Raw genomic sequence first — 14,054 nt, 5'->3', positions numbered from 1 at the left:
TCATGAAAAACGCTGTTTAATTGAGTGTTGCTATTCTGAACAGAGCAAGTATTTAACTCCAAGCCGCAGCGGATAGCATTTAATGTCACATTTGGCCTGTAATAAAATACACAATGAAAGCGGGAAGGTCCTCAGAAAATCACCACCCAGCACATGGTTTACGTTACTGCGTTTATGAAACCAGTGTCGGGGGATTTGAGACATCAAAATGTTGCTATTCCAAGAAAGAGCCGGAGTGCCTTTGTTTAAACGTTGATTCATGCACATGCCAATTTTTCTCCCATCATCTCACTCTACAACTCCTGTTCTTTCCACTAAGCAAGCTTGGAAGTAGTAATGAGTTATATAATTGAGGCTGTTCAGCCCAATTCAGAGTTAGCCAGTGTGCTTTTATAATCATGGAGAATCCTTGAAATGATTGCTTGGTAAGGCTTGGAGAATATCCCACAAGGCAGACACTTCTCATCTATTTCTGGAAGGCGGCAGTCGAGTAAGTATATGTTTTATTTATTAAATGTATTGCATATACGAAGAGTGTGTTGGCATGGAATAGCTCAAGAGAAACCACCAGCATTTGAATTTAATCAAGTTCATCAGGAGCTGGAGACGCTGCCCGATTCTGTTACTTGAGTTGTGATGGTGACCAGGGTGAACCACGAACATGGTGTGGGGTGAAAAACCTGCCCACCTTTGTGGTGACCCACAGAGCCCTGTGACTCGCAGTCACACAATAAGGATTTTCTTATTCAGCTGCTGTTATTAAGTATTCCCAAGTTCACTTGGTACGTGCAGTTTAATGGAATAAGCGGTCGGGAGGCAGTGGGGGCCAGGACCTCTATGAACTCACAGAATATGCTGACTTGAAAGGGATCCATCAGGATCATTGAATCCAACTCCTGGCCCTACACAGACACCCCAACAATCCCACCCTGTCCCTCAGAGCATTGTCCAAACCCTCCTGGAGCTCTGGCAGCCTTGGGGCTGTGCCCACTGCCCTGGGGAGCCTGGGCAGTGCCAACCACCCTCTGGGGGAAGAACCTTTCCCTGAGATCCAACCTGAGCCAGCCCTGGCACAGCTCCAGCCATTCCCTGGGTGCTGTCACTGGTCACGAGAGTGAAGGGATGAGTACCTGCCCCTCTGCTGCCCCTTGGGAGGATGTTGAGGACCACAATGAGGTCTCCTCCTCTGGAAGCCTCTGCTCCAGCTCCCACTCAACAGCAGACTTTGCGAACACAGGGTTGGGGTGGCTGTGCCTTGTCTATCTGAGGCTTTAAAAACACCAGCCTGGAGATCCCCCACATCACTGGTGAGCTGGCCCAGGGCTGCCCTTCCACTGGGGAAGAAGCATTTCTTCACCTGCAGTCTGAGCTCCTCAAGGCTCAGCTCAGGGCTGTTGCCACCGGATCTGTTGCTGCTGCTACCACTGATTAGAGTCAGAGAATCACAGAATGGGTTGGGTTGGAAGAGACCTTAAGCATCATCTTGTTCCACCCCCCTGCCATGGGCAGGGACACCTTCCACCAGCCCAGGTTGCTCAGAGCTCCATCCAGCCCGGCCTTGGACACCTCCAGGGATCCAGGGGCAGCCACAGCTTCTCTGGGCAACCTGTGCCAGGGCCTCCCCACCCTCCCAAGGAACAATTCCTTCCCAATATCCCATCTAACCCTGCCCTCTGGCAGTTTGAAGCCATTGCCTGTGTCCTGTCACTCCAGGCCCTTGTCCAAAGTCCCTTTCCAGCTCTCTTGGAGGCCCTTTAGAGACTGGAAGGGGCTTTGAGGTCTTCTTGGAGCCTTCTCTTTTCCAGGCTAAACAGCTCCAGCTCTCTCAGCCTTTCTTGGCAGAGGTTCTCCAGCCCTCTGTGGAAGCCCAAATTCGTTATTTTCCCCAAGAATTTAGCCTGTTGCTCTGAAAAGAGAGGAAACAAAACAAAAGAATGGCTGAACTGGCCAAAATAAGGATGTATCCAGCCTGATGTGCTTTCTCCAGCAGGGACCAAGAGTGAATATGAAAAAAACAGTGTGAGGAAAGCCAAATACAGATGATTTTTTGTTTTCCTCTGGCATTGTCTCCTTGTTATTGACAGTGTTCAGCTGGAGATGTTCTTCAATCTGAGATTACATTGCCATCGTTGCATTTAATGAAAAATACTTGATAGTTAATAGCACCTACTGGTATTATCCATATCTGATCTTAGTCCTGTCAAAGAGGACGCAGCCCAAGGGAGAAATTCATCCATGCTTTCCCCACCTGCATTCCTATGTGGCCTCAAAACACCAGCACTGAGAACAAGGAATGTGGGATTCTAATGGAATTATCAAATAGCTTTGCTGCCTCCAAATGCAAAAAAATTTAACCAAGTACAAAGCATATTATGTAAAAACCAGAAGTGGTCACCCACTTTTCCCCAAGCACGTGCTGCTGGTGGAGGCAGACACACACATCCAGACTTCAGACAAGGTGGGCAAGGGAGGCTGAGTGTGAGTTTTATTTACATGTGGAGTCCTGCGACCAAAACACTTGAGTGTAAAGTTCCTTTGTGTTTGTTTTAGTGCACCTGCAAGTGTCTTTCATTTGTGTTTTTCCTTCTGTGCTTCTGACTGACCTCCAGAACATGTCAGTGGGAGGCACAGCAGCACTTTGCTGTCCATATTAGCACCATGCTCCATTCTGTTTTCTTCTCATTCTTCTGCTATTCAACCTTGACTGATTGTGATTCATCTGAGGAAGATGATGGTGACAAGGAAAATGTAAGTGTTCAGCTCAGGCTAACATTTATGTTGTGACTCCTGGGTGAGGCAGCTGAGATCTTTCAGGACAGTCATCCTTCCCAAAAAGCCATCACCTTTTCTAGTTGTTTCTTCACCTACCTTGATATATCTACAATAAATGGAGGTTTATCTAACCCTCATTACCACCTCAAATAGTGGCTTTTTAGCAGGCAGCATTGAATAATAGAGGTCCAAAGGAAATAACTGTAGCTGATAGTTCTCCCTTGCAACGGGGTTGGAACTGAATGATCCCTAAGGCCCCTGCCAACCCAAACCATTCCAGGATTCTGTCAGCTTCCTGCGAAGGGACTCAAATAGCTACATGTATGACACCTCCCTAAAAGCAGGTAGTCTAACCTTCAAAGGCCTAAAGGCAAAGTCTGGCCCTCACTGTGGAAGTCCAAGGTGTCCTTGTCATTCATATGGGGCGTGGCAGCGCCTGCTTTGACTCACTCAGTGAAGCAGAGATGTACAACTGGTGCAAATTTCACATTTTACCTGTGAAATACCGAAACAGCCTTGTTGTAATGTACAGTAGGATGGGTTTGTCAGTGGGGCCAGTGAGCTGCAGTCTAATTTTCCAGCAATCTCAGCCTTCCCTGAGGACCTCCCGTGCCTTGCTGTGTGGGGAGGAGCAGCAGCGCTCTCGGAGTCGCCGACACCTGCGAACTCACAGAGCCTCTCCTTGCTGGGAGACGTGTCAGCATCCCCTCCCTTTTTGTTTCCTCCTTAATTCCTTTGTGCAGACTGCTCAAGGCTTGCTGCTCCTTCAGACATTTAGAGTGTATTGATAGTCTGTGAGTCATAAGTTTGTGCTCAACATAACTCTCACAGAATATGCTGAGCTGGGAGGGACCCGCGAGGATCATCCAGTCCAACCCTCAGCCCTGCACAGGCCCATCCCCAAGAGTCACCCCATGTGCCTGAGGGATCACCCAAACGCTCCTGGAGCTCTGGCAGCCTTGGGGCTGTGCCCACTGCCCTGGGGAGCCTGGGCAGTGCCCAAGAACCTCTTTCTAAGATCCAGCCTGAACCTGCCCTGACACAACTCCAGGCCATTCCCTCAGGTCCCCCCAGAGCAGAGCTCAGTCCCTGCCCCTCCTCTGCCCCTCATGCAGAAGTTGTAGGTGCAGTGAGGTCTCTCCTCAGTCTCTCCAGTTGGCTCCATGGTGACACAGCCTGGTTCCTGCCCGGGAGCCGTGGCTGACCTCTGTTTTCCCCTGGTTTCTGCGGGTGAGTGGGTGACGAGGCCGTTTCTCCGACGCTGCCGTTGCCAGTGTCATGGGGAGCACGGTGGCCCTCCAAGAAGGAAGGCTTTTTCCATCAGCTGAGGGTCTCAGCTGCTGCTTGTAGAAATCCCATCCCCACCCGCAGAGGTAACGCTGGAATGTTACGTAAGGAAGAGCCTACAAGAAGTGTGTGTTGAATTCCCCGTGCACCAGGCATGAATATTAAATATTTGTGTGATTGGCTGCCTTAAACACCCCATCAATATTTAGAACTGGTCGGGGGGGACAGTGGGAATTCTTCAGTATAAATTATTTCTGTAATACTGCAGTCTATGCATCTCTTTGTGTTCTGGAGGACTAAAGATAGATGACACATAAAAATGGAAGTGGTTCCCTTCTTTCACTCCTGGGCTGTGTAATTTAAAGGGAAGATTCCTCTTAGAGGTTTTTAGGGTTGGTGTAATCCTCGAGTATCCTTTTTAATTTTAAAATATAGATTCCTTTATCTTCTCAGTACCAAAAGAAAAATTTTTCCTCCCAGATGTGCCTTGTCAGATAGAGTAGATTTTATTCCAGGGAGAATATGGGACCTTACAAACCATGGGAACTTCTGAGGATAACTGGGAGAGCTTGCTAACCCTTCTGCCAAATACCAACGTGGCATTTTGGAAGTGACCCTCCATCTCTCTTGCTTATTTTCTAGGTGTAGCAAAGTTAATCACTGCTCTTTTTTTTTTTCATTTTAGGTAGAGTTTTATGAGTCCTGCATGTTGACTTCTCTTTTGGCAGTGTGCTGATCCCTCCCAGGGTGCAGGGATACAGTTCCAACCTGTCTGGAGGTGTCCAGCTTCTCTGCTGCCCTCCACGCTGACCCAGCAGCGTTTCCTCTGCAGCCTTAATTTCCAGGGTTTTTTTTTTGGTGTGGCAAATGCCCTTTCCCTTCCCCTCATGCTACCCACGACCTGAACGGGGTTTGAATTGCAAAACACATCTCCCCAGTATGATTAAAAAAATCCCGAGGGGCAGGAAACAACCACATCTTGTTTTTTACTGGTGTCTGTTATGACTCCAGGTTTTGGGCAGGAACATGAGAAAAAGACTTGACTCCATTCCTCTAAGAAGGCGGAAAACATTCCTGTGGGAGATGCGTGCCTGTCACATCCATGTACAGTTCTCTTCTGGAGACCAGGTTGTAACCCTTGGATCAATCCCTGAGCACTCCAACAATAGGAGTATGATCTCCCTTTGAAGCTGGCTCCAGTTTTGAGCAGGAGGTTGGACTGGAGACCTCCAGAGGTTCCTCCCTCCCTCCCTAAGTCCTGTGACTCTGAGGCAGACAATGTTCTGGTGAGTATTTACTGAACACACTAATAAATGAACTGGGAAGTGAGTCCAAGCAAACCCCGTTGGTGAAGACAGGAAATTCTTCAAACTCTGTCCACGTTTGCTGTCCAGCAAGTTTTAATGTCAGCACAGCTGAACCAGGAAGAATTTTCCACCCTCTCTGTGGATGTTTTGTGGATGAATCTGTGGAGCCTGCAGACTGATCAGCAGGTCGTGGCTGCTTACTTTTTATGCCTCTGTGGAAGCAGATCTCATTCTCCCGAGGGTCGGTGGATCTCTGGGCTCTGCAGGGCCAGATTCCAGCCTGTGCTGCCTCATACTTCTCCACAAAAGTGCTTCAGTCCTAAACCAGCACAACGACTTCTAAGGTCAGGGCTGATGAGCCTCTCTGAACGCCCTGTCCTTGATGCCTCGCTGGACACTGTGTCCCTTGTGGCCTGGGATTTCCTGCTTCGAAGCCTTTCAGCTGAGCAACTGCAAAACATGCTCCACAGTGGCCCTTAGACATGATTATCTCTCCTAGAATATTATTGTTTGGGAAAATCCAGTTGGTTTCTGCTTTCTCGGGGACAGCAGGAGCTGTAGCTGCTGCTCCCTGTGTTTGCCAGGTCTCCCTGGGCAGTGTCAAAGGGCAGAGTACCTTCTGCCATTGATATTGTCCCAAGAGCACTGTGCTCTGTCCCCTTCCTGCTGCCTTGAAATCCATGTTACCTTCCAGTTCCTCCCTCTCCACAGTTGCTTTTCAACCTGCCCCAGAACACCATCCTGACCATTTGCCAGATGGATCCTATGACTTTCAGGCTCTGATGGTGTTCTCTTCTCTGAGGAAACTTCAGGCCTCCGTGGATCCCAGGGATTGCAGCTCATCTCTAAAATCCCTTTTGAATTTAGGGACTCTGAACCCTGACCTTGGCATAGATTCATCAGAAAAAAGGAGCTTTTGCATTTTGCAAGGAAGAGGATTTTGGTGGACAGATGATGCACTGTGATCTTTCTCCAGGAACATATGTTTTGGTTTATTGTTTTCATCATAATTTTATATGCTTTATTTTATTGTGATTTCCCTGTCCCCTTCCTTCCCTGAGACTGTTGGTAAGGAGGATGTGGCCACCCCAGGAGCTGACTTCACATTCTCAATGCCATCTGAGAACTTCTCAGGGCAGAAGGAGGTCCCCGTGGGAGGACTTGGCTCCACAGGCCGTTCACTTTGTCACTGTCCTGGAGTACAGAGTGCCTGGAGGAATTCACCCCTGAGTCTCTGTATCCCATGTGACAGTGACAGCCACGCTTCCAGCCTGAGCAGCTTCACCCAGGACACCACAGTTCCACACTAAATGTGTTTCTCAAAGCTAAGAGCCACCTTTCTGACATCAGATGTCCTGGAGCTGCAAGCCACTGTGCTGGGGAAGCGAGCTCTTCTCTGTGTTCTTTTCCAGGGATCTTTTATTAGCCACATCCTTTTTCTGGAAGACAGGACTCCTAACAGGCTTAATCCTGTATAAATTCTCACTGTCAGCAGTCTGTCCTCCTCTCTTTTAACACAGCCTGTGTGATTTCTCCAGCTGGGAATTAATGACGAGCGTTGAGACAGTCCCAAAACTGTAAGAAGCTGATGGCTGCTGCCTTCTGCTCACGATCCAAAAACCTTTCCCCTCATTCCCAGGTTCTAGGTCAAGTTCCAGTTTCCACAGGAAGTTCAACATGGGGAGACTTCTGTTCAGTTCATGGCTGGAACTGGCCAAAGTGTAGTGTATGGTGAGCCTTAATCACTCCCATGCTCTTTGTCCTTGACACCCCTTCCAGGTAGCTGATGTGTCCTCTCCCTATGGCAGCTTGTACTTCATGCTGCTCAGTGATGGAGGTTCTCCTCCTCTGTTTTCATGGATTTACACAAATTCTACCAGGTTCCAGCTGGAGGGAGCAGGGTGAGGGACTCTGGCCTGTCCCTGCTCCTGGCAGAGCAAATGTCACAGCTACAGCAGGTGTCCAGGGGAGTTGGGGCAGTCCCCAAGGATGGAACCCCCCCCAACACTCAGGGCCCCACAGGACCATCCCTAAGAATCCCCTCATGTGCCTGAGAGGGTCATGCAAACCCTCCTGGAGCTCTGGCAGCCTTGGGGCTGTGCCCACTGCCCTGGGGAGCCTGGTCAGTGCCAACCACCCTCTGGGGGAAGAACCTTTCCCTGAGATCCAACCTGAGCCTGCCCTGACACAGCTCCAGACGTTCCCTGGGTGCTGTCCCTGGTCCCCCCAGAGCAGAGCTCAGTCCCTGCCCCTCCTCTGCCCCTGCCCAGGCAGTTGGAACTGCAGTGAGGTCTCCCCTCAGTCTCCTCTGCTCCAGCTGAACACACCAAGTGCCCTCAGTGTCCTCACACAGCTTCAAATCAAGGACCTTCCCCATCTCCGTGTCCCTTCTTTGGACACTCTCCAATGGCTTCAGATCTTTCCCATATTGTGTCCCCCCAGACTGCCCCAATGTTGAGGTGAGGCCACCCCAGGGCAGAGCAGAGCAGGACAATCCCCTCCCTGATGCCCCCAGGACAGGGTTGGCCCTCCTGGCACGGCCATGGCCAGCTTGCATCCTTGCCACAAACAAAGGAAATTAAAACCTCCCCAGCAGCCCTGGTTTCCCAGCAGGCTGTTGCAGCCTGATCTGAACTCATTGGAAGGAAGAAGATGGGTTTTACTCCCCCACGGGGCAGCAGGACTGAGATCCCCCCATTGCTGTCAGGGAAAAATCTATTTTGGACTCCTGTTTTAGCCAGTGCTTTTGTAGGAGAAAGAAAAGGGCTTGAGGCTAAAGTTGATCCTCGCGGGCTGCATATTTCAGTACTGGAAGGCTGTGACTCAGTGGCCTCTGGAAGCTCTCCAAGCTATCAGTAGCTCAGAGGAATTAAAAACTCAACGAACTGCCTGTTCTCCAGAAACTTGTTTTGTACGTGCTGTGGAAGAGATGAGAGATTTGAGAGAAGGTGGCCCTTGGCTGGGACCATTGGTGGAATCATTGGCTTTAACAAGACACAGCAAGCAATGAATATTTATTTTATTAAAATGCTCTTTTAACGAGCCTTTTTGCCAAGTTGAGGTGGAAGTATTTGCCAAAATACCATGTACACTGTAATAAATCCCACGGTACCTAATAGGCTTCCCCACATGGTCTTCTGTCCCTCACATTCTCTGTGGAGAGCCATCAGAATCCCTGTTTTCTCCCCCAAAAGGGGAAGGAAAGGCTGCGTAGTGTTTCTGATGTTTTTCCCACAGAGATATGGCCTCTGAAATCAGGAAACATCTTCCCACCCTTTTTGCCTCGTTTTCTCAGTTCTCAAGAGCAAGGGTTGGCTGAGCTGGCCCACCCCAAAGAGACTCAGTGAGGGGGTCCTTCCAGCTGAAGTTAAAGCTGTGGTTTTCATGCTTGCTGTGGGTGCCAGACTTGGCACTGCTGCACCTCAGTGGTGTGTGCTGAAGTGATCAACCCAAGACAGAAAGCTTACCAGAGGAAGACATTTTGGTTGCCTTTGGAAAGCTGGAATTTGTCATCTTCCCAAAGGGGGTCTCCAGCTTGAGGAGCTGGAATCTCTTGGCTGACACAGCAGAGATAAAGACTTCTGTCCAACTTGGTACCTCACAGCCAGAACGGGTCAGAAAGTGTTCAGCTGCCTCTTCCTTTGTGGCTTCCTTGCTCATAAAACACTCGTTACCTGAAACTAAAGTATTTTTTCTAGGAGTGTGCTAATTCAAAGAAAGGTTTAACCAGAAAAGGCTTTCTGCTTCCAAAAGAGGGAATTTCTGGTTAATGGAGTGAGAGGGAATCACTTAATTCAAACACCAGCTCAGACTCAGCTGAAATACAGCAAAGACCATGCTCCATCCCTGGATATGCCCCAGGCCAGGCTGGATGGAGCTCTGAGCAACCTGGGCTCATTGAAGATGTCCCTGCCCATGGCAGGGGATTGGAACTAGATCATGTTTAAGGTCCCTTCCAACCCAAACCATTCTGTGATTCAAGTCTTCTGTATTTCCGTGTTGCAGAGATTGTCCCCCTTGACTTCTTCTTTGTGTTCCTTGTGGACAACTTGTGTTGTTATTCCTTGTGGGTTTTTTTCCAGCTGGAAGAACAGGGTGGTACCACAGATATTTTCATTCTTATTGACTCCTAGGCTGGAGGCACAATGGTCAGCGTGTGGGGAAGGCAAGTATTAATGAGTGATCCTTCAAAAGCATCTCTCTTCTGTATTTCAGAGTCTCCTGAAGTTGGGCCTTCACTTGTTGTCCACACGACTGTGACATTTGGAAGCGAGTACCTGGATTCAGACCCTGCAGAGGTGCAGCAGATAATTCTCAGTCACCTGGAGAGGATTGTGCCATCCCTGCCTAAACCAAGCAGCATCAAGTGTCACAAGTGGAGATACTCCCAGGTACTCTGCGGTGGGATCAGTCTGGAGCTGTGGTTTCCACCCTCAGGGAGCAAGAGGAAAGGGGGTACTTGCCCCATATCCATAGTACATTCCTCCACGTAGCCATGAGCAGCATCCAAGGCTGGCCAGCGACAGCCAGGTCGTTTCTAGCCATGTTTCTGCATCCTGGCCCTGGCTCAGTGGTCAGTTGTGCAGCTCTCCTTGTAAGGAGGGACAGGAGCAGTGTGCAGGAAGGAAGTAAATCCCATGTACTTCAGTGGGATTTTCACTGGTATTTAAAAACATGACTCAATCCATTTCTCCACATCCAAAAATATGTGATATTATTAGCAAAATTCCCACCCTACCACAGAGTAGCAGAAGTCCTTGAGTTCAGAGGGACTAATTGTTATTATTTGATTTGGCCCAGTTCAGTTTAACAGCATGTTACGCAAAAAATATTTTAAAGTAAACTACCTAAGGGTAATAATAGCAAAATGTGTATATTTTACAGGCTTCTTTTAAAAATCCAAGGAAATTGTTGGCAATTTCCTAAAGTATTGGAGTGTATCTACATGTTTACCCAGAGCCTCTCAAGTTAAATTACATTGGTGAAATTGAACGTGGAAGTTGCTGCAAAATATTTACTTTTAAAGCAGTCCCCTAAAAATTTCTCCTTTTTATGAAGTCTGGAAAAGTTGCTGTAGACAACTGTTGTGAAGTCTGCTCGTAGCCCTTGATCTGCATCCAATTTGGGAACCTGGTCTTGCTAGCACAGAGTTTATTTTTCTGGGAGTTAGGTATTGGTAGATTGCAAAAGCGACCTTAGCACAGGTATTATTAATATTTATATAAGTCATATCAGAATCATGGTATGTTTTGCATGTTCCTCTTACCAGTTCAGGGTTGGGGTTTTTTTTCCAAAAAAAATAAATCTAAGTCTCCATACAGTTGTCACTGTTCAGGTATTGTTTTCTGGTTGTGACTTCTGGTCTTTTCTTCTGCCTTCCCTGTTCCCTTCCTGCTTCAAACTGCTTGTGAGCACCAGAGCTGCAGGTGGTAGGGAGGAGAAGGGCTGGATCTGTCTCCAGCAGACACACACTCGGCTGGCCAGCTCTGGAAAGGGTTCCCAAAACAAAGTAAGAAGTATTTCTAAGCAGAATTAATACACCCTACGTTCTGCTGCTATCACAGATATACAGCATAAAATCTGTCCAATCCAGCTGCTTTGCTTATGTGTGCAAGGAGAGGGCTTAATGTGCCTTTCCTTGCACTACCCACACTTTCAGCACGGTGTCAAAGGTGACATATAAGGTGACATGCATTATGTATGGCCCAATGGGATTTATTCCACCCTGGATAAAGGAAAAGACAGGAATGGCAGTTAATTTCTTCCTAATGAATCAAGACAAAAAAAGTCTCAATTGCATTCTGCGAAACAACTGTGCTTTTTGCAGCCTGACAGAATGATGGACACGGGGGATTGATTATGGAATCCTGGAATCACAGAATGGTTTGTGTTGGAAAGGACTTTAAATCATCTCATTCCAACGCCTTCCACTAGACCTGGTTGCTCCAAGCCCCATCCAGCCCCTGTCTCTGTTGCTGCAAACCACCTTCAGCAGCTGCTGGTGCTTTCTGGCTGTGCCACAGGAGGAATTACCCCCAGTCTGTAATTCGGGAGATGAATGTCAGTATGTCTTAGGCTGCAAAGAAGTCGGTGTAGGTCAGATGTGTTATCTCCATAAAGAGATCTCTAATGCCACCCTATAAAATAATCACTGCCTAAATTAAATATCTGGGACAGAGCTCCCTCTTTCTCTTAAAGCTATCTTTACTTTCAATTATAATAAGCTGCTGCCACAGAGGCAAAGGGAACTGATAAGATGGGTGCATCTTTCCCCTGACTCTTTTAGATGGGATTTATCCTACTTGTTAATTAAATCCGGCTGTAACATCCTTCACATGGCCAAACACAATCCTGGGATTAAAATGCAGACATTACAATTATCCGTGGCAGATGAGGGATTAGGACTCCCAAAATTCTACTGACACTGCTTAGCAGCACAGCTGCAGTTCTGGATCCCCTGCTTTAATTATGGGGAGGCACCATTAGCATTCAGAGCCACCAGCTTCCCAACCCATCACGGGTCGTTGAGAGAGTCCCTTTATATGGAATCATGGAATCATTATGGTTGGAAAACACCTCCAGAGTCATCAAGTCCAACCTTTGACCGAATACCAGTAAGGGTAATCTGGAATTTATGTTGGACACCACCAGAAGAACGTGAAGGAGAAGGAGGATCATTCCTTTCCCCTGCCTGGAGTGAGGGTCTTTCACACATTGCTCACACAATCTTGCCATGCAGGTGAGAAGGTTGCAGGCTGAGGTGTGGAAATATTGATCCTGTGGTCAGGCTCACAAACCAGGAGCTGTTTGATACAGCCAGCATCAAACAAGCACTCAGCAGTCAACAAGGAAGGACACTCAAAAAACCTTTCTGCTAAACCTTTCTTCATTCTTTATACTCTGCTCAATCTGTAAGAAAAAATTTAGGAATAAATTAAATACTGACTTAAAATTAGTCTGAGAGGGAGGATCTCTGGCTGGATTTCCCATACCTGGATAGACTTTTCTGTTAAGTTGGGTTGCAACTGGCTGTTTCAGATAGTTACCTCCTTTAAAGAACTGCAGTAACACAAAATGCAACCAGGGACATAAATGTGGCTGGTTTGCAGCTGCTCCACACTTGACAGTGGCAGGTAATGGCTCAGCAGTGGCCAGCTGAGTGGACATTTGAATCAGTGGAAAAATGCCCTGGATTTAGCAAGATTCCTTGGACATAAGGGCTTGTTCAGTGAAGCTGGCAGTCCCACAGTGGGACACAGGAATGTGTCACTGCACAGGAATCCAACACGGCTCTTTGGACCAAAGGCACAAAATCCAGAAATGATGAGAGCAAAATTGTCCTCTCTGTACCATGCTTTAGGAGCCTGTGGTTTGATCTTTATTGCTGGTCTACTGATGTGCTCCTGCCCTTTTGTTTTCTCTCTCTGCCTTTCTAGATGTTTTTCTCTCTTTTTCAGCAGTTCATCCTGACGGATCTTGTCTTGTCATTCCTTTTCTCAGACTACTTCTTCCCACCTTCCTCCTGCATCCTGTGGCATCCCTGGATGGAACTAGGTGATCTTTAAGGTCCCTTCCAACCCAGGCTTTTCCATGATTCTGTGATTCTATGATTCTGTTATCTTCTTCCCTTTTTTATCCTCTCTGCCTGTGCCTGCCTTGCCCTCACATTTACCTTCTGCTGCCTTGTCTCCATGCTGAGATTCACCAGTGCTGCTCTGGGATGCACTGATCCAGTACCACATGGGCATGTAGGTTTGGAACAGGCTAAACAATGTGTCACACAGCCAGGAGAGGTGATCTTTAAGGTCCCTTCCAACCCAAACCATTCTGGGGTTCTTACCAAGGCTTTCCCTAAGGAAAACAGACCCTTCTAGTGTGAAATTCAGGTAAATGAGATACTTTCTCTTCCAACTCTCTGTATGCTTTTCTTTTCCAGGTTACAAAGGCTGTGCCCAATTGTCCAGGACAAATGATTCTTCATACTCGACCTCTTCTGATTTGTGGGGGCGATGGATTCACCCGCTCCAACTTCGATGGCTGCATAGAGTCTGCCATGAGCCTTGCAGAGGCTGTGAAGCCTCATTTATAGCAATTTCCAAGTCAAACTGCTGAATTTCATCTAGATTTATGATGAATTTTCCTGTGATGGATTAAATTTGAGTTTAATGTCAACATCACTGGCCTCTCTCTTGCTAAAATAAATAAAGGGAGATGTATCGGTGTGCTGTAATAATTACTGGGATAGAATTAAATTGGATTTTCCAGAATCTGTGCTGTGAGTGGTTACTTTGATTGAAGTAAAGCTTTTTCTGGCTCTAGTCAGAGGCACGGAGCTCCAGCAGCCTTTCCAGGTCTCCTGATACTTTTACAGCCCCTGAAAATTATGTCAAGGAGAGGAGCCTGCCTTGAAACAGCACAAAAATCCATGGAGCCCCCGAGTCTGCTCCTTGTAAACTCCTTGTTTGCTCCTTGTCTTAGTGACAGGACAAGGGGGAATGACTGCAAAATGACTGAGTGGGTTCAGATGATGTGTTAGGAATAAATTCTTGGCTGGGAGGGTGGGGAGGCCCTGGCACAGGTTGCCCAGAGAAGCTGTGGCTGCCCCTGGATCCCTGCAAGTGTCCAAGGCCAGGCTGGAGCAACCTGGGCTAGTGGAAGGTGTCCCTGCCCATGGCAGGAGTTGAACTG

General features: G+C 47.8%; 1 protein-coding gene across 1 annotated transcript in view; it reads left to right on the top strand.

The window, feature by feature from the left end:
* RNLS (renalase, FAD dependent amine oxidase) overlaps positions 1–13,633 on the top strand; it is a 64,092-nt gene extending 50,459 nt beyond the window's left edge. Inside the window, exons 6-7 of the mRNA XM_051799733.1 lie at positions 9,582–9,757; positions 13,303–13,633. Of these exons, the coding sequence (XP_051655693.1) occupies positions 9,582–9,757; positions 13,303–13,455 (329 nt within the window). The 3' untranslated portion in view covers positions 13,456–13,633. The remainder of the gene's footprint in view (positions 1–9,581; positions 9,758–13,302) is intronic.
* Positions 13,634–14,054: the final 421 nt, after the last annotated feature.

This window comes from Manacus candei, unplaced genomic scaffold, assembly GCF_025592945.1.
Source record: "Manacus candei isolate 608988 ecotype Guabito, Panama unplaced genomic scaffold, ASM2559294v1 h1tg000050l, whole genome shotgun sequence".
In the NCBI taxonomy this organism is placed as follows: Eukaryota; Metazoa; Chordata; class Aves; order Passeriformes; family Pipridae; genus Manacus; species Manacus candei.
This window is presented reverse-complemented; position numbering and strand designations above follow the sequence as displayed.